The sequence below is a fragment of the Rhinopithecus bieti genome, unplaced genomic scaffold, assembly GCF_001698545.2.
Source record: "Rhinopithecus bieti isolate Rb0 unplaced genomic scaffold, ASM169854v2 scaffold_1103, whole genome shotgun sequence".
Lineage (NCBI taxonomy): Eukaryota > Metazoa > Chordata > Mammalia > Primates > Cercopithecidae > Rhinopithecus > Rhinopithecus bieti.
This window is the reverse complement of record NW_016803302.1, coordinates 175,792-196,730: the sequence shown is the minus strand read 5'-3', so window position 1 is coordinate 196,730 and position 20,939 is coordinate 175,792. Positions and strand designations below refer to the sequence as shown.

At 44.4% G+C, this 20,939-nt stretch overlaps 1 protein-coding gene across 2 annotated transcripts in view; it reads left to right on the top strand.

Moving 5' to 3' along the window:
- Positions 1 to 20,939, top strand: part of RASSF3 (Ras association domain family member 3) — a 90,118-nt gene that overhangs the window by 56,121 nt on the left and 13,058 nt on the right. Inside the window, exons 1-2 of one of the 2 annotated variants that reach the window (XM_017872572.1) lie at positions 3,087 to 3,203; positions 19,483 to 19,590. In XM_017872572.1, the coding sequence (XP_017728061.1) occupies positions 3,090 to 3,203; positions 19,483 to 19,590 (222 nt within the window). In that variant the 5' untranslated portion in view covers positions 3,087 to 3,089. Of the gene's footprint in view, positions 1 to 3,086; positions 3,204 to 19,482; positions 19,591 to 20,939 lie in introns of those variants that run through there. The other variant, XM_017872582.1, reaches the window with a different exon arrangement.

Below are 20,939 nucleotides of genomic sequence, written 5' to 3'. Positions count from 1 at the left end.
TACAGGCGTGAGCCACTATGCCTGGCCCTGGTATATGTTTTAAGTCAACCAGTTCTCCTTAAGTCCATAGTTTCTGTTTCAACATCATGTTATTGTGTACTTACAGAAGCAATCTCTCAGTTACGAAAAATAAAATCAGTTTCGGGGCTCAGAAAGTAAAAAGGGAAATTCTTTCCCAGTCTCAACCCTTCCCCCACCGCCTGGCTTTTGTTGTTTAAAAAATTAAATTTAATTTAAATGTGTAAGTCCAAGCACAGGCACTTTCCAAAACACAAAAATGAAGCCAAATCACAAATTACTCCGTAGTTATAGAAGACAGCTCTGATTTTGGGAGGTCATCTCTGGTTGCCTCAGCACAAGCATTATTGGTCTTTGGCTGTTAGCCTTGCCCTTTAGTTTAAGGAATGTGGATCCTATTATTGGTATTAAAAATTATACTTCTAAAACTATTGAAGGCTATTACTAATTATTTCAGTTCTCTATATAGTATTTGTACCTCAGTTTAACAGTGCTTAGTAAGTCGTTTAAATAATAGGTCTCTTGAAAAATATTAGAATTGTACCCCTCCACCTCTAAAAAGTCAGAGGTCCAGGATGAAAAGGTATGACGTTCTCTGTTGGTCATAGTATTTTGTGGGCTAAATCATTGTCTAAAATCAGAAAGACAAGATAGTGGAAGGTTCTAGGAGTTGTGTGGATCTGGGTTAGAATCTCAGTGCCTCTCACAACCAGTTGTTTAAAATGTGGGTAGATTAGTCTCTCCATTTCCATTTTCTCTTTTGTGAAATAATTGTTATTATTTTGCAAGGTTCGTGTGACAAAATGGATTAGTATGTGTGTCTAGCATATGTAGATGCTAAACTTAAATGATTCATTTGGCACCAGTCAGGTTTGTTCACTTTTAATATTGATTTTGAAAGTCTCCAGTCAGATTGCTTAATTGATACACATTAATTTTTACTGTTAGATTTTTAACTTATTATTAAACACCAAGTTTGATAATAAATACTATTAGTGAGGTAGGAGGTGGAACTTGACTCCAGACCAGATTAAAGACTGGCTGAAACAGGGAAGAGGTGAAAGCACCTCTCCATAAATCACACCCACCAGTGCCATGTCAGTTTACTATTGCCATGGCAACACCTGGAAATTACCACCCCTTTCCATGGCAACAACCTGGAAGTTACCACCTTTTTTCTAGAAGTTTCTTATTAACCTGCCCCTTACTTTGCATGTAATTAAAAGTGGGCATAAATATGACTGCAGAACTGCCCTTGAGCTGCTGTTCTGGAGCAGTCACAGAGCTGTGACACTGCTGCGTCAGTAAAGCAGTTTCCTTCTACCTCAGGCTCACTCTTCAACTCTTTCCTCAGTGCAGTCAAGAATCTTCGTGGGCGAAGCCCCAATTTGGGAGTTTGCCTGCCCTTCATCAATAGTAGTAGTAATAGTAATGATGATGGTAACCAGCCAGATACAGTGAAGTGTTCTATGTGTGTTATCTCAGTTACTCTGAACAAGGGCCCTCAAAGGGCAGGTATTTTTATGTTCATTTTGCTGACAAGAAACTGAGGCTTAGTGAGACTGAGATTTAGGAAGTAACGAAAAGAAAAAGTTATGTTAAATGATCACTTTTTTATGGAGCCATGCTTTTTTGTGCTTAATTTATTGCCTATTGCTCATATGTGCTTTACGTTGTTCAGTGTTTTCTCAAGATAAGCAATGAGAAGTAACAGCTGTAGTCAACTTTCTTCCCCAAGTACTAAGTAAATAAGGTGGTTAGGCATAGAATGGAATAGCTATGGAATGCTGATTGTTTATTTTCTGTTGTAGGATGAAAGAAATTAGGCATGAAGAAGGAAGATAATTTTTTACTTGCTATAGATTTGAAATAGTTTTCTTTCTTTTGCTTGCTTTTTTTTTTTTTTTTTTGAACTGAGGAGTTCAGAGTGGTTAACTGAAACAGACTCTAAAAATACCCTTTAGTACCATGCTCACTGAAGTATTTTCTGTTTGTCTAAAATTAGCAGATTTGAGCTGTATACTCTGGTTTTCCAAAGCCTTCCATTAGGTGACTTCTTATTCTGGTGTAACTTTGTTATCTTTCTGGATAACACCTTTGATGGGTGTTAAAAGGTAAAGCTAAGAATGGCTTTACTTTCTAACAGAATACTTTACAAAGCGGTTTCCAGCTTAGATACTTCCTCCTACAGGGAACCTTCCCAAGGTGTTCCTTGCAGTGCTCCCTTCTTTATCCCGCCACTGTCCGTGTCCCACCTGGGCTCTGAAGGGCAGAACCTGTGCTCTGTTCACTGTTGTATTCCAGTGCCTCACATAACTATTTGCACAGTATTTAGGTGCTGAACAAATATTTATTGAATGTCAAAATTGGTTCATTTACTAAGCAGAAAGAAAGGAAAATATTTTTTGTTGGTGGTGTCTGCAAAGAGATTTGTCATTTCACATGAAAATTGAAAAGTGGGTACAGAAAAGCAAGAAAGTGGGAGCAAAAGTAATTGAGATCCATGGTGGCTCAGGAGTGTTGACCGGTGCAGGGTGTGGTAGAAGCCGGTTACTGGGTAGGGGAGCCAGATACGGAGGCTCAGCTGGGCTCGGGGCAGGTCTTCAGGAAATGGAGGGGTGTGGAGAAGGTTACCAGCCGTTACCAGAGTTTTTCTCTGCATTGGGAATTTCTAAGGTGTGTTTTGTTTTAAAATAATATCTGTACTTTCAAAAATATGGTTTCTCTGCTGCAAGGGAAACACATTTATTTTGTGAAAGTAAGTGTACCTAGTTAACAGTTTACATTTATTAATTTCTGGAATTGTGTTTTGGTTACTTGGAATGTGTGTGTGTGTGTATTTTCTTTTCTTTCTTTTTTTTTTTTTTTTTGAGACAGTCTCGCTCTGTCGCCAGGCTGGAGTGCAGTGGTGCCATCTTGGCTCACTGCAGCCTCCTCCCCCCGGGTTCAAGCGATTCTCCCGCCTCAGCCTCCCAAAGTACTAGGATTACAGGTGTGAGCCACTGCGCCTGGCCTATTTTCTTTCTATTACAAGTCCCTTGCGGGAAGGAGGGTCGTCACTCCTATTCTAAATGAATAGAAGTTCTGTCTTAGAAATTTTCCCATTTTACAGGTATTCAAAGAGGACCAGATTTCATCTTCGTTCCCTGCCTGTGTCCTGGAATCAGTTAAGAAGAAAGACAGGAGTAAGGTGGTCTTCAATTCAGCCAGTCTTCAATTGTTGGAGACCAAGATTTACCTTTATGCTGATCAGGGTTAGAGCTGCTATGCAGAACATGGCTTATCTCTGTGGGCAAGTGGCCTTCCTGAGGCTCATCTCCAGAGCTGTGCAGCATAATGTTGCCCTCAAGAGAGGACAGAGGGTGGGACTGGCTATGCATGCATGCTCACTCCCTCCTTCCAGATTCACTGAGCCTGTTTTCCTTCCGTATTAAGAGGTAAGAAAGTGACACCTAGAAAGATGTACTTTCCCAAGGTCACACAGATAGCTGGCAACAGGTTTTTCTCCTGGGCTCTAGAGGCCTTTGGTCTGAGTACAAAGGGCATGGTTATGGGCTTGGCCAGGACTTGTGTTCACCACATTCTGCTTCTGTGCTCTTAGCTTTGGTTTCTGCATCTATACCATGGGGTTAAAATTTCTACCCTCGGGATTCCTGGGAGGGTTACATAAGGTATAACTGTTGAATGACCGGAACCAGTGCTTGGCACTCAGAATCAGCAATGTAAATATCACTCAGCCAGCCTGGGGCACTTTCCTCTATCAAACCTTACCACCCCCCCCCCCTTTTTTTTAACTGAGGCAGGGTCTTACTGTCTTGCCCAGGCTGGGGTGGAGTGTGGCACAATCTCCATTCACGGTAGCCTCCACTTCACAGGCTCAATCGATTCTCCCGCCTCAGCCTCCAAGTAGCTGGGACTATAGGCACGTGCCATCACACCCGGCTAGGTTTTGTATTTTTCATAGAGACAGGTTTTCACCATGTTACCTAGGCTGGTCTCAAACTCCTGAGCTCAAAGCCATCTGCCTGCCTTGGGCTTCGAAAATGCTGGATTACAGGTGTGAGCCGCCATGTCCAGGCTTGTTCTTTCTTTTTAATCACCCTGCGTTGGCACCTCAGAAAACATGGTGATTGGAGTTTAGCTCTCAGCAGGGTGGGACTTGGATGTTGACTGTTTAACTTTGATTTTTTAGGAGGAAAAAAATTTGTTCCTAAGGAAGTCAAGTTCTAAAGGAAAGACTTTTATATATTACACACACCCTAGAAAAAGTTGGGTTACACTTGGGATTGATTTTGAAGTAGAGCATTGAACTATGTGTCCTGTTTAACCTTGAGGAGCAAATGGCTTTCCATTCTAAACATTCTCCTTTCTTCTCTGGGACATTCTTTAGGTGCTTAAGTGTTCTGTTTTGTTATGCGTGTTAGAGGACTCTATATGAACAAGTTCCTAGAGGAAGAAATTGGTGACTTAGATGAAAGAGCGAAAAAGGTGAAACCTTCACATTATTGTGTAAGGGATTGGCCCAGAATGTGTGAAATTTGATGTAGTCCTTGTCTTTTTCCTTAGATGTGTTTAGTTTTTTCCTTAGATGTTCTGGATGAAACAGTTCCCCCTGCCACACGTGGAGATAAGGATGTGGCTCTAGGCAGGGCATATCCTGTGTTTAAGACTCTGTTGACTCTTCTCTTAACGGTGTCTGCCACTGGTTTCCTGCCTAGGTCTTTAGTTTTGAGTGAAGTACAGCTGTGAAGTCCTAGACTTGTAATGCTAACACGTTCATTATGTTAAATTCAGTTTCTCTTTTTCTTTTCTCTGCTTCACATCAGCCTTTAGCAGGTTTCCAGTCCAGCTTTGGTAGCTGGACTGCCGCTCTCCTTGACCCGTCTCTTTGTAAGCAGCAGACCACGGCCAGGGTTGGGAGGCGGCTGGGCCACTGACCCCAGTGCTGAGGAAAGGTGGAGCTGGAGGCCCCTTCCTCCTGGCCTCCGGCTTCCTGTGCACACCACCAAGGAGGAAAAGGAGCTGGAGCACGTGTGAACCCTCAGGTTATACAAGCAACACTTCTGTGCAACAAAGAAAATGTAAATTGCTGTAAAAAAAAAAAAAAAAAAAAAAAAAAAAAAAAAATTGCTGGCAATCTGCTTTCCAGAGCAGATGGAGGGTAGCTTTTATTTATACATTGGTCAGCTTGTTTTTGTTTTTAATGAATAGAGAAGCTTTTTTATTTCACAGATTACAACTGCATATCTTTACCTGAGGGAGCTCAGGTTCGCTCTATCTAGCAGCTTCCACATGTCATCTCTGTATGTGCAGTTGGTGTCTGCATTAAGGAGGCCAGACAGCCTTGTGGTGTTGGTGCCTCTGTTCTGTGTCTAAAGCTATTTATTTGGGGGTGACCGCCCCATGAGCGGCACATCAAAGTGGTGTTCAGTTATGCTGGCCAAGGGCTGAATTGCATTGTTTTTATTTTTATTTCCAAGGTTATTTTATTTTTTACACATGAAAGCCTTTTCCCCTCCTAGATTTTACTTTTTTTTCTGATTAACAAAGATGTACAGTCTGAGGAGAAGTTTTTGAAAATTTTGTAAAGATGTTGAAATTTGGCCGGGCGCGGTGGCTCAAGCCTGTAATCCCAGCACTTTGGGAGGCCGAGACGGGCGGATCACGAGGTCAGGAGATCGAGACCATCCTGGCTAACACGGTGAAACCCCGTCTCTACTAAAAATACAAAAACTAGCCGGGCGAAGTGGCGGGCGCCTGTAGTCCCAGCTACTCGGGAGGCTGAGGCAGGAGAATGGCGTAAACCCGGGAGGCGGAGCTTGCAGTGAGCTGAGATCCGGACACTGCACTCCAGCCTGGGCGACAGAGCGAGACTCCGTCTCAAAAAAAAAAAAAAAAAAGATGTTGAAATTTTTGTATGGAAAGAGAAACAAAGTGAGGGCCCATTCTAAATCTCACCAATCAGGCAGAAACTATTTCTCAATACTGGATGCGGTTTCTCTGTCTCTCTTTTCATTAAAGAGAGGGGGGTCTTTTCATTAAAAAACTCTTCTGTAGGCTTCACGTTAACAGCACTTGTATGGTCCTTAGGAGATGAAGGTGTTTTGTCATTTCTGGAGTGCTGCACATGTAGTTTTCTTTTTAAATTGTCAGTGGCCCTGGCCCGATTACCGATCCCCTACTAAGTTGCCAGTTGTGCTAGTACCCCGCCCTCCAAAATCCATATTGACCTTCTGTATCAAAATGGCTAAGTCGTCAGAAACCAGCAGTGGGCAAGCGTTAGGGTCTCAGCATGCTTTGCGTGTCTTTTCCACAGGGCTTTCCTCCTTTCTTTCACTTGCGTGCCTTCATTGGCTTTGAATCAGACAGACCTGGGTAGGAACCTCACCTAGCCCCTCCATTAACTTTGTGTCCTCAGGCAAAATAAATCTCCCTAAGCCTCTATTTCCTATTCGCAAAATAGGGATGATAGTATTACCCAATTCCAGGGTTATTGTAAGAATTCAGAGGCAAGTTGTGAAGGGTGTGGCATGGTGTCTGGAATGGGTGATGATACAATTCCCTAAGGGGAGCTGCTGCCACCTCTGTGCTGGGGATTCTGCCTCTGCCCCATCCCAAGAATTTGGGTTGGCTAATCCTGCCCTGTCTGGTTTTGGATGAGGGACCAGGAAAGAAAGGGAGGCAGGATAGGGGAGGTGTCGCTGAGAAAAACCTTTTTCCCTCTTCAAGTATTTGTTTCAGGCAGCACCTGAACCCTCAAAGACTGATAGGGGCTGGTCCTGGGTCACCCCAGCAGGGTTCAGTGAAGTGGGCCAGGGACACCAGACCCTCGGCTTTCTCCCTGCAGGGGGATCTGCCTCCTGGCCTCACCTCTTGTGGTCTTCTGTGCATGTTCACTCCTTACTCACTCTGAGCCTTCTGACTCTGACCAACCTGTGTTCCTGGCATTCTTTTGATCATGTAAGTGTTTCACACCCTATCTGCAACCAAGCAGGAGGACGGAGAGGATTTCTGCAGCGAAGAGTACCTCTGGAAATTGCTTTTGTGAAGTTCTTTGAGGTGTTAATCACCTAACTTTTATTTTAATTGCTCTGACTTATCATTTAATAACTCCAGAGGACTTTTTACTTCCTTGGCAAGAGGAGGAAGGTGATGCCTCAGATAAAACCAAAACTTAGAGCTGCGCTTCTGAAGGAAATTGCTGCTCAGATAGAGCTGGTCTCCATGGGCCCATGCTGTGCCTCTACCAGTGTCCTGAATTGATGGCAGCAGAGGGGTATCTTTCTTAGTTCTTCATCATGTATTGCTTGAGGCAGAACAAATACTTGTATACTTGGGATTTCAGCCATGCCTTTTAAGGACTGTGAACAGACTTATCAAAGAGCCATCTTGAGAGGCCTGTAGGGCGGAAGGAGAATACAGGACAAGAAAGTGGATGGAATTAATGGGAACAAGAGTGATATAAAACAGTTTAACCCCCTATGGCCCTCTTCAGACTTTTACATTTGTCTATTTTTATTTATTTAAAAATTTTTAACTTTTGTGGGTACATAGGTGTATATATTTATGGGGTACATAAGATTTTTTGATACAGGTATATAATGTGTAATAATCATATCAGAGTAAATGGGGTATTCATCACCTCAAGCATTCATCATTTGTATTACAAACAATCCATATATATTCTTTTAGTTATTTTATTTTATTATTTTATTTATTTATTTATTTATTTTGAGACGGAGTCTCACTCTGTCGCCCGGGCTGAAGTGCGGTGGCACGATCTCAGCTCACTGCAATCCCCACCTCCTGGGTTCAAGTGATCCTGCTGCCTCAGCCTCCTGTGTAGCTGGGATTACAGGCCTGTGCTAACTTGCCCAGCTAATTATTGTATTTTTAGTAGAGATGGGGTTTCACCATGTTGGCCAGGCTGGTCTTTGAACTCCTGATCTCAGATGATCCACCCACCTCGGCCTCCCAAAGTGCTGGGATTACAGGCGTGAGCTATCACACCCGGCCTATTATTTATTTTTGAAAGATAGGATCTTGCTCTGTTGCCCAGGCTGAGTCATGCTCACTGTATCCTCTACCTTCTGGGCTCAGGCAGTCCTCCCACCTCAGCTTCCCAAGTAGCTGGAACCACAGGTGCACAACCACCACTCCTGGCTAGTATTTTTATTTTTTGTTCAGATGGTGGGGAGGCTCTTGCTATGTTGCCCAGGCTGATCTCGAACTCCTGGGCTCAGGCAATCCTCCTGCCTCCGCCTTCCAAAGTGCTAGGATTACAGGTATGAGCCACTGTGGCTAGCCTGGTCTACAGAAATGTCTAATTTTCTTCAGACTTTCTTCTCCCTTCAAATTAGGTTCATCTGGCGGAGTGGCTACTCCATTTGTTTGCAAGCCTCTGCCCTTGATGTTCAGATTCCTGCTGCTGGTGGAGCCGGCTGAGTTTCCCAGATGGGCTCCACCTGCCTCCTCGGTTACTGCAGCATTCATTGCTTCATGCTTCCTGTCTGGCTCGCCTCCAAATGAGTCTGTTCATTTCCTTTCTCTGGAAACTGTCCTTATCACTGAGGTTCGAAAGTTCCATAAAGGATATGGCAGTTTTGAGACTTGACCTCCAAACTTTGACCTTAATAAAAACTGGTTTTTTAAACCCAGTTAACCTGAATGAGGGGACTATGGCTTTTAATTGCTGTTAGCTGAAGGAGATGTATGGCTGCTGGGTGACACCTTGAACAGTGAGGTGTTATATATAATCTTGAATTTAGGGTGGTGCTTGTGTCACCACTCGGAATTACCTTGTCAGTCTCACTTCCCTCCTGGCTTCTTGGCAATCCTCTTCTATTAATGTTTTCAGTAATTTTCTTACTATCCGGTGAACTTACTTTGTATTTATTGTTTGGGATAGTGTTGTAGATGGTATTAATATTTGAAAACTTACTGTTGAAAAGGACTGTAGTCCAGTGGCTTCTTTTAATAACCAGGGAAAACTGAGTCCATGACGACACGCCTGCCTTTGAAAACCTAAGAATCCACTGCTTTTTCCATTGAGATGGAGCCCACAGAGATCTCAGAGAGGACGGCTGCAGCAAGAGTGCTGACTCCCGTGCAGCCACATTCCTTTTCTAATTGTCAAAGCTGATTAGTGGATTTGGATGTGCGTGGCTCAGAGGCCTCTAATCTTTCATTTCTTACATAGCTCACCTAGAATTTGAAGAAAATTAAACCAGTTGTGAAATATATCACCTTTCAGAAATGAACAGCATCTTAATTGATTCTCTTTGAAAACACGTCAAATTGGGATTTCTGAGTGTAATCTGGTATGCCTTGAGGTTGGGACCTCATGCTGGGGCACTCAGAGGAGACTGGTCCACCTCCAAGTTTGTTTTCTGGCTCCAAACAAATGAGTGGCTGTTTGACTGTTGGCACACTACCCGGTTTTAAAAGTACAACCATATAGGGTATGGAGGGCTGGTAACCAGGGGGTTTAAAAAGTGAGGTCATGGAAGGCCCAGATGAAGCTCTTTTAATGTGTATCACAACTGCAATTAATCTTATTAACATGCTGGGCCTGTTCCTGCTTTTGCTGCCCCGAGTGTGCGAGAGTATTTAGGGGGCACGCTTTGAAGGATTCTTGTTCTTTGATGATGCACATGGATAACAGAAGCACATCAAACTTTGTATCTGGCATTATAAAGGCCTTTTGTATGCCTCTGTAGATTCATTCAGTTTTGAGAAGAGAGCAAAAAGCTTCATGCCAGTTGGTAAGATGTACGAAAGAGAGTGGCTTGCAAATGCAGTCTTGCAACAGTGAGCTCTATGACCAGATCAGAATCGGCTGAACAGGAATGGAGCCCTCTTCTTTTTTTTTTTGAGACGGAGTTTCGCTCTGTCGCCCGGGCTGGAGTGCAGTGGCCGGTTCTCAGCTCACTGCAAGCTCCGCCTCCCGGGTTTACGCCATTCTCCTGCCTCAGCCTCCGAGTAGCTGGGACTACAGGCGCCCGCCACCTCGCCCGGCTAGTTTTTTGTAGTTTTAGTAGAGACGGGGTTTCACCGTGTTAGCCAGGATGGTCTCGATCTCCTGATCTCATGATCCGCCCGTCTCGGCCTCCCAAAGTGCTGGGATTACAGGCTTGAGCCACCGCGCCCGGCCGAAGCCCTCTTCTATATCCAGCACTGAGGTAGTTCCAGCACAGTATTCTGGGAGTGAAAGATGAAAAAAAAAAAAAAAAACAGCCAGGCACAGTGGCTTATGCCTGTAATCCCAAAACTTTGGGAAGCCGAGGTAGGAGGATTGCTTGAGCCTGGGAGGCGGAGGTTGCAGTGAGCTGATGTGGCCCCACCGCACCTCAGCCTGGGCGACAGAGTGAGACCCTGTCTCAAACAAACGAAAGTGTAAAAGCATTGTTGTGTATTTGGGAAGCAAAAGTATGCACAGGAAGCAACAAGGCGTAGAAGGTGTTGTGGATCCTAAACCTGAACTGATGAGGCTAGCATGGGGGTTCTGAGGACAGGGAGGTAACTGAGGGCTGTTGTGGTTAGGATGGCTTCCTGGGTGGGGTGGGCCATGAACGCAGAGGATCACCAGGTGAGGAGCAGGGTGGGGTGCAAGTGGTGCTCTTAGCTTGCACTGACTGGTAGGGCAGGACATAGTGAGAAGTAAAGTTGGAGTATAGCAGCAGCGGATGGTATGCTTTGGTTTTCTGTGTGCACTCTTGCTCTCTTGTTTTTCTTCCATACAAGTGTATTTAAGGAAGGCTAGTATAGTACTTCAGCCTTATAAGGTTGCTGCTTCATTTTATTTTTGTAGACCATGTGTTAGAAGTTTCCTAAAATACCCACCTAGACTCCCCCCTGCTTCTTGCTTAACAAGTAACCTTAAGGACCAAGAAAGAGGTTGTTTAAAATTTCAAGTTCAACAGATGGGTATTGTGTGTGCTGATAATCCTCTAATGAATAGAATCTGCTCACTTCAATGAATAATAAGAAAAAAGAAATATTTGTTCCTTTATAATGTACTCATTTGCTCATAGTTAAGGAATGTCACATTCATAACATTAAAAGTTTCTTAAGGTTTTCTTGCTGTGTCCTTTAACTGGTTTATTTTTTAATTTTTTAAATTTTAAATAGAGATGGGGGTTTTGCAATGTTGCCCAGGTTGGTCTCAAACTCCTGGGCTCAAGCGATCCTCCCATCTCGGCCTCCCAAAGTGCTAGGATTACAGGCATGAGCCACGGTGCCTGGCCTGGTTTCTTAACTGCAGGATTTCTTAGAGCCTTGAACATTCTAAGGAACACTGGGAATCTCTAAGAGGAGTGAAGGAGGAGGAAGAACAGGAGGGCCTTTTCTGTCCACAGCACATTTTGGAGGATTGGTGTTCCATGGAACACTCTTTGGGGAGCATGGCCCCTGGTGTTCTGCAATGTTGTGTGCATTGCCCTTGTTCATTCCAGTTGCCGTCTGTTTTTTCACTTACTTTTCCTGCCCTGAGATGACAGTGATGCATCTATTGCTACAAGGAGGATTGGGGGATGGGGAGAGGCTGTTAAGTCCCTCTCTAACCTTTTCCTTGCTGTTGGAAACATGAACAAAGTGAACATCTTACGTGGCTGCACTAAAAAAGTTGCTTGCTTACAAACAATTCAGGCAAGATGAACTCCTGAATCCTCACATAAGTGAAAATAGAGCCCCACCCTGTATCCTGCCATTAAAAAAAAAAAAATCCTGTCATCTGGCAGGGGGAAAAAAATCCCAGCCCTAGAGTGGCCAGGATGATTCAGCATGCCAGGGCCATACACCAAGATAAGCATTGAGTCTCTAGATGTGGCACCATGGCAGATTATCAACACTGGTGCCGTGAGAACACTGCAGCAAGCAGCACACTGTACTTTTAAGGACAAGAACAGCAGCACCAAACACCCCAGAAACGACTGTTCTGATTCTTTCCTTCAGGGGTAGAAATTTTTTTTTTTTTTTTTTTTTTTGAGGTGGAGTTTCACTCTTGTTGCCCAGGCTGGAGTGCAGTGGCTCAACCTCCGCCTCCAGGGTTCAAGTGATTCTCCTGCCTCAGCCTCCCGAGTAGCTGGGACTACAGGCGCACACTACCACACCCAGCTAATTTTTCTATTTTTAGTAGAGACGAGGTCTCCCCGTGTTGCCCAGGCTGGTATTGAACTCCTGGGCTCTAAGGATCCACCTGCCTGGACCTCCCAAAGTGCTGGGATTACAGGAATGAGCCACTGTGCCTGGTCTGTAGTATTGCTCTAGAACATCCTGTTTTACACTGTTTTATTGTGGATCTTCTCCTTCCTTGTTCTTCATTTACATCTCTGTCTATTATAGTCTGTATTTGCAGTGTTTACTACAGTAATTCGATGAAGCTTGAAATTCAGTTTTCATTTCCAGGGCTCAGAAGCCACATGTTGCTCATGGCTGCTCTGATGGACAGCACAGTTACAGGACATTTCCTCCACTGCAGAAAACACTGCTGGATAGCCCTGATTATATCAACAATGCTGATCATTATTTGAGAAAACTTTCTGGGCTCCCTCAACACCTGTGCTTACTTTATTATTTTAAAACAATTTTTTGTGGGTGCATACCACCATGCCCAACTATTTCTTTGTTTTTTTTAGAGACAGGGTGTGCTATGTTGCCCAGGCTGGCCTTGAACTCCTGGGCTCAGGTGACCCTCCCGCCTCAGTTTCCCAAAGTGCTGGGATTACAGGCGTGAGACACCATGCTTGATGACTCTGCCTACTTTAATATCTTAGAGGTTTTGGTGCTGAAAGTAAAGAACATTGGACAGACATCAAATGTAAATGCAAAACTGTCCCAGGTGGCTCTTCTCATGCATTTCACTAGGGTTGAGCAAGACATGTTCCCCACCTGGAAGACCCTCCTAGGGCTTTGTAGCTCTGTGTGACAATTATCTTTGTATTCATCACATGGCCTCCACTTTGTATACCTAAAAGACTCCTGAGAACAGTATTTTTCCCTATTAATCATACTTTAAAATCTAGTTTAGGAGCACCTAACTTCACATGCTGAAATTTTCTTTTGAAATTTCCTTTTGAAACCCCCACAGTGCTTGCTCTGTAGCTCCTGGAAATCACTTGTTTACTTCATACCATGCTTCGGTGCAAACCTGCTTTGGTTTGCTTATAAGTCCCTCCAGGAATTCAATGGAAATGTCTCTCCCAGAGAATGTTTTTCTCTTTTGGTCTGGTCCATGGTACTTTATTTGATGTCCTTATTAGAAGACATCTAGAGGAGTCAAGACCTAGGTTCAGTTCAGTTTGAGCTAGCCTTGAATTCCATTTGCAACATGGGATGGGCCCACTGCTCCAATAAATGTGCTGTTTTCCGTGTGAAAGGTGCTTGATGTTTTGCTCTATGCGATTCCTAGGCTAGAACTTGTTCTATCTGTTATTACACTTGGTATCCCAGTCTGTTGATCATCAGCAGGTGACTGCCTATTGCCAAAACAGACGATGAGATGAAAAGTAGGAATTCATGATTTCGGAATCTAGCCTTACTTGGAGAAAGCACCTGTTGGTCTGGGAAGTTCACCCTTCTAGGCAGACCCAGGCTGGACCCCAAACCCAACCAGGTGTCAGAGCACCTGTGAGAGCTGTGGGACCTCCCAGTGGCAGGGTGATGGTACCACTTACTGAGTGTCATGCCGCTGGCATCAGGCACTGTGCATATATTGTCCCCCACTCAATCAGAGCATCTGTGCTATTAATGTTTGCTCTTTTTTGTTTGTTTTTGGTAAAAGGTCTTTATTTTTTTAAAGAGATCTGTAATACCAAAAAAAAAAAAAAAAAAAAAAAAAGATATAAAAACACCCAAAAACCTCTTGTGGGGCTGAGGTGGGGAGTGAGGTAAACTTTCCTAGGCTGTCAGGCAGGCAAAGGCAGAAAGGCGTCCACAGCTGTCTCTCACAGCTTTGAGTGCTTGGCATGGAGCTTGGCACCAATGGGTAATCAATCAATCGTTGTTGAATAATGGCTTGTATTATATCTTCATAACAGTTGTATAAAGTTATTCTTTTGCACATTTTACAGTAATGAGAAAACTGAGGCCCAGAGAGGTTAAGTAACTTGCCTGTGGTCACACAGCTAGAATGTGGCAGAGCTGTGTGATTTTAGACCTAAGTATGTCTAAATCATAGTCCACAGGCTGTCGCTAAGCTAAAATAGAGGAAATGATAGGGCCACATTCACCTTTTCACTCTCTTTTGAACAGTCACTATTTTTTTGAGGGGGGAGCGGGGACAGAGTCTTGCTATGTTGTCCAGGCTGGAGTGCAATGGCACAGTCTCAGTTAACTGCAACATCTGCCTCCCAGGTTCAAGTGATTCTCCTGCTGCAGCCTGCTGAGTAGCTAGGATTACAGGTGTGCCACCACACCCAGCTAATTTTTGTATTTTTGTAGATGGGGTTTCACCATGTTGGCCAGGCTGGTCTTGAACTCCTGACATCATGATCCACCCACCTTGGCCTCCCAAAATGTTGGGATTACAGGCGTGAGTCACTGAGCCCGGCCCGAATAGTCACTCTTAATTGCACTATGTTTATTGGGCATTTTGTTATGTTTTTAATTTTGATATAATTTCACAGTTATAGAAAAATTAACCAAAAGAGTATAAACAATTTTCATACCCTTTACCCAGATTTGTTGGGGCATATTCTTCGAAAGTCTGAGTTGTGAGCCTGCGGGATTGGGCCGCATTTCTTGAGTAGAGCCTGGGCCATGCTATGCGAGAACTCCTGGGTGCCTGTGAGGTGGGGTGTGTCCCATCTGAGAAAGTTTGCTGCTGAAAAACAGTGACGTAACCCCACCCAGGAACTGAAGCGAGCCTAAGATCAGCTCTCCGGGGTTTGCTGGCTGGAAACAATGAGGGAAGAAGAGTCTAGGATTTACGAAATATTTTTTTGTGGAAGAACTCTTCCTCTGAGAAACTGCTGGAGGGTTTGGGGAATACAAAACAAAACTGACTTATGAAAAGATGACTTGTAACTCAGCAAGCAGACACTCTCAGGCATGGCATGATGCCCTCACTGCCTGCCAAGAACAATAACTGACACATTATCCACAGACGACTGAGCCCCATGCCGTTTCCTCTCCTGAAAGGCCAGGGTTGACACGTGGTGTTGTATCTATCCCACGTCCGCTGCACCGTTTTCTTTTAACCCTTCCTTCTTGCTCCCACCCCTTTACCTGTGAGAGCTTCTGTGCCCCTCCTGGGTTTCATTTTCTTCTCTTCGTTTTTCCTGGGCATACAGCTGCATTCCTAGAGATTGTGGTTCTGATTCATAATCAGTGTGTACGGAGGAAGGGGGAGGATTCTACTCTGTGAGCGGACAGGAGCGTCTGTTTTAAAGGGGTAAACAATTGGGAAGTTTGTAGAGTTAAGGGTCTTCCTCTGATGCTAAATGAAACCACCGTCCTCTGTTCCAAGGCCTGAGCTTATGGCTTCTTTGCTACCAGACCCAGAGAAACAGTGTTTGGTGGCCACTTTGGAAGCAGTTTGTCCTTTGACCTTCCCCCCTTCACTTGTGCAGACACCAAGCCCTGTGAGGAGGGGCGTGGTGTCTGCTGCTGAGCCTGACTGCCCCACACTTAGGCAGGTGCCTGGCACATGGCAGAAGCTCAGCAAATATTTGCCGAATGATGAGGGTTGGGTGTATGATTGCTACGTTTTTGGCTTTAAAAGTACAGCATCAGGGCCCTTTGGGTTTTACCTACGTTTCTGGGATATACTTTCCTATCCAGTTGATCCTTTTTTTTTTTTTTTTTTTTTTTTTTTAAGATGGAGTCTAGCTCTGTCTCCCAGGCTGGAGTGCAATGGCGTGATCTCTGCTTACTGCAACATCTGCCTCCCGGGTTCAAGCGATTCTTTTACCTCAGCCTCCCAAGTAGCTGGGACTACAGGTGCTTGGCACCACGCCTGGCTAATTTTTGTATTTTTAGTAGAGACAGGGTTTTACCACATTGGCCAGGCTGGTCTCCAACCCCTGACCTCAGGTTATCCGTCCACCTCGGCCTCCCAAAGTGCTGGGATTACAGGTGTGAGCCACCACACCCAGCCAGTTTCCTTAGTTTTTAATCTCTGAGAAGGAAATATGATTGTTACATAAGGATGTCTCGGTTATCTATGTGTGGATGATCCAGGGAAAATATCTCTTTTCAGACTGGCTTACTCTTTGGATTTTCCTCAAGCTTCTGGGTCTGCCTGTGCGAAGGGGCCTAAGACTGGGTGTTAAGTCCCATAGCATCAGCAAAACCTGTAATTTAGGGTTAACCAGCTTTACTTAACCCTGTTCTTTGCTCTTAATCACTCCCATTACCCCTTTTCCTTCTCCTCCTTCTTAGAATTCTCATGTGAGTGGTGGTAAGCCCCTAGGACGTATGTATGCTGCTGTGTATGTATGTGCTTTGCCATTTCCTGTGTTTTTAATGGTGAGCCTTTGGCGATTCCTCACATGGAACTCTTTTGCTCTTGGTCATACCTGTGAAAGCAGCACCAGATCTTTTCAATCGGATTATTCTAGGCCTGGTCACACCTGTGAAGGCGCCTCTACATCTTTGCAATCAGATCAGCATAGGCCAGGAAGCACCTTAGAGGAGGTGATTGACTCTAGTTCCTTGTTTGGTAGAAAATGAGGGAACAGGCTCAGAGAAGTGAAGCCCAAGGCACAGAGTTAGCTGGTGACAGACTCAGGACCGGAGCCCAAGTCTTGCAGGTGTGGTGCACTTTCTGCAACACCCCTTTGCCCTGCCAACTTCCCATCCCACATCCATGAGATTTTAAGTCCTTTATTATACACTTTTTAGTATATGCTTTGAAGAGTCTTTGGACAGTTAAAACAATGTACAATCCAAGACTACTTCATTTTCTTCTTCAGCTATGACTGGTGCCCAGCTAATTGTGGATTGGTAAGAACAAGACAGAGATGTGATACATGTTTAAAACTTCCTTGGGGCTCAGTGCAGTGGCTCATACCTGTAATCCCAGCACTTTAGGAGACTGAGGTAGGAGGATTGCTTGAACCCAGGAGTTCAAGAGCAGCCTGGGCAACATAGCCAGACCTCATCTGTACAAAAAATTAGCTAGGTGCAGTAGTGCTTGACTGTAGTCCCAGCTATTCAGGAGACTGAGGTGGGAGGATCGCTTGAACTCAGGAGGTCAAGACTGCAGTGAGCTGTGATTATGCCCCTGCACACCAGCCTGGGTGATAAAGTGAGACCTGTCTCAAACAAAACAAAACACTTTCTTGGAAGTAGTCACTGGCGCTTTTGAAAGCTTATTTTAATCCACAGCTTTCCCCCCACCAAACACTAATACCAAAAATAAGATTACTTTGGGGTTTTACATTGGCAAATAGGATGCTCCCAAGGGACTTGGAAGCGTACCCCTGAAGCTAGGGAGCAAACACATTATCTTGTGCTGGTATTTATCCAGTATTACCCAGTATACTGACCCATTAGACTTCACCAGGTTGGTGCTGACATTGAAAAGTCACCGAGATAATTTGTAGTCAGCACACTCCTCTTAGGGTCTAAAGTCAAAGATCTTGAGGTTTGAATGGATCAAGAGCCTTTTCTTACTCAACGTGGTATTGATGCAAGTTCTGTAGTAGCCCCTCCTGGTGTATTTACGACACTAGCTTCCAGTGGGCAGATGGAAACCAGTGCCTGCCTGGAGACTATCCAGCTGTGAGAATGGTGTGATGTGTCTGGCAGAAAGAGGCGTGTTTACAAAGGCTTTATTTTGCAGGCGTAAATCATTGGATTTTAACTGTTCTTCCTCTCCTTGTGTTGAATCTGATTATGCAGGCTTTCTGTAAGTTTTTAAATGTTTACCCACACTAGACCCTTGGGGACCGATTGGATTTAGTGGGAACACCCTAGAAGACCTGGAGTAAAGTGGAACTTGGTCTCTCAACTAGTTGGGTTGTCCTTGGACAAACTGCTTGGCCTCTGTAAATCTTCTGTCCTTATCTGTAGCATAGGGGTGCTAATTAGCATTAGCTCATTGTTGGGAGGATGAAATGAGAACACCCCTGTGGAAGCACTTAGAGCTTCCAGTAAAGTTTGGAGTTAGGGAGGGTTAGCAGGCTTTCATTTGCTTCCACTGAACAGTTACATTTTTTTTCAGCAGTTTAATTTGCTGAAACTGGCATAATAATGCCTCCTTGATTAGGTTGTTGGGAGAAGTAAAGGCAATACAAGTTAGGTGCCTGGTATGCTTCGTCAGGGTGACAAAACGCTGTAATTTGGTCATTTGTGATCACGTCTGCTGCTGCATAATGTCATGCACTGGTGGGACTCTTTAGACAGCTAATTATTGATAAATTCTTCACAGTGAGGAAGATTTAACCGATGTTTCTCCCTCTAGAGTGTAGGGAGTTAGAGAAGTGGGTGAGACTGGAAGGGTGGGAAGGAGAAGTCTGGCTACTTGTATCTTGGCCTGGGGATTTGTTTGGAAGATGAATTACCCTCTGGTAGTTGTGTACAGTTTACAGGTCAGGGATACTTCTAGCTGCTGACAAGTTAGTTTTTTAAAAAAATATATCCCCTAGGAAGACTGTAGTCTGAAAGAATGAGAACCGTAATTGGTGGATGAGCCTGGAGAGTTTGGAAAGTAAGAAGAGAAAGGGAAGCATCGAGGGAGTTGGGGCGGGCCGGGCGGGGGGAGAGGGAGAGAGAGAGAGTGTGTGTGTGTGTGTGTGTTTCAAGTAATGTGCGAGGAACAACACGGTTCTTGTGTGGGTTGTAATTTTTTTTTTTTTTTTTTGAGACAGTCGCACTCTGTCACCCAGGCTAGAGCACAGTGGCACAATTATGGCTTACTACAGCCTCGACCTCTGGGCTGAGGTGATCCTCCCACCTCAGCCTCCTACGTAGGTGGGACTACAGGTGCGCACCACTGCACCCAGCTAATTTTTATATTTTTTGTAGAGATAGTTTCCTCATGTTGCCCAGCCTGGTCACAATCTCCAGGGCTCAAGCTCTGCCCTCCTTGGCCTCTCAAAGTCCTGGGATTGCAGGCTTGTGCCACCGTGCCCAGCCCTTGTGTGGAATTTTTTAAAAATCCTGACTTATCCCCTTTTATTTTTGAGACAGAGGTTTGCTCTTGTTGCTCAGGCTGAAGTGCAATGGCATGATCTCAGCTCACTGCAGCCTCTGCCTCTCAATCAAAGTGATTCTCCTGCCTCAGCCTCCTGAGTAGCTGGGTTTACAGGCATGCGCCACCATGCCTAGCTAATTTCATATTTTTAGTAGAGACAGGGTTTCTCCATTTTGGTCAGGGTGGTCTCAGACTCCCAACCTCAGGTAATCCGCCCACCTCAGCATCCCAAAGTGCTGAGATTACAGGCGTGAGCCACCGCACCCAGCCTATCCGCAGTTTTTTCTATGATTGCTCACATGTGACATGGCTTGTTTTTCTTCTAGGATGTTGAGAAAGAGAAGGAAACCCACAGTTACCTCAGCAAAGAGGAGATCAAAGAGAAAGTTCATAAATACAACTTAGCAGTCACAGACAAGTTGAAGATGACCTTGGTAAGTACCCACAATACTATTTGGGTTGACACCTGTCAAAAAACAAATATGAATTGTTGGTACTACAATCTATAGTTCTAAATATCTGAATAACATTTGTAGAAGGGTAGTAGTCACGGTATACAGAACAGGAAAATGCAATATTTCTGTGACTTTCAATTTAAATCTGTATTGTGAAGTAACTTTGTCTCAAAAATCGGTTGCTGGGTTAACCTTAAAAAAGGGAAACACTTACAATTTTATTTTAAAAGATTTTGTGACCCACCCCTCCTTTCTCAAAGGATTTTTAGCATCATTGCCTAACATACAGAAATAGTGACTCAGATTCTAAGAAGACCTCAGGTAAGGTTTTTTTTTTTTTGAAACAAGATTTTGCTCTGTCACCCGAGCTGGAGTGCAGTGGCACGATCATCGCTTACTGCAGCCTCGACCTCCGGGCTCAAGTAATCCTCCCACCTCAGCCTCCCGAGTAGCTGGGACCACAGGCGCTTGCCACTAATTTTTGTAGTTTTTTGTAGAGACGGGGTTTTGCCATGTCACCTAGGCTCATCTTAAATTCCTTGGCTCAAGGGATCTGCCCACCTTGGCCTCCCAAAGTGCTGGGATTACAGGTATCAGAAGCCCGTAAGTTTTTGTCTTGTACAAAATAAGTATGGAAGTGTCAGGGAAAGGATTTTGAGCCCATGGATTGGAATATAGAGGTATATAATAGGACAGTTTTCTCTGCCGGTCGTTAGCGTAAGACGAGGTACTTAATACCCAGTGTCTTCCACGTCGCCATCGCAGGCTTCCACAGCATTGCACCACACTGTTTGAAGCATGCAGAATCGGTGTACAGGAAGGAGAAAGCTCAGGGCCTGGTGACAGGGAAACAAGAGCTGACAGTAGAGCTAGAGTATTCATGTTCCTTTAAACTTAGCTGGCATCTAGGTCTTGCCTACCTATTGGGTGGCCCGCCTTCTTCACGGCACTTGTCAGCCCTTGGTGCCAGTTTCCAGGGCACTTGGACCCCTGTCTTTCAGTCTGTTTACTGTGAACTGACAGAGTTTGGTAAAGGAGGGTGATTGGTTTAAAACAGGCCCTACCGAATCTGATGATTCTTGGGGAGGAGCTTTCAGATAGAAACCCTCGTGGTAAAGGACCCCTCCCTGGTAGAACTCCTCCGAAAAGAGGGGAGAGGAACAGAGAATCCCAAGGTAACTCTTCATCGTTCCAGCAGCAAGATTTCTTTTTCAAACACATTTTTTCATCAAAGGAGAATTCCACTTGCTTTTTTTTTTCTTTCCCCATAGAGTCTAAAACAGATACAAATTATCCATATCATTTTAAAGATAAAAATTTTAGGCCGG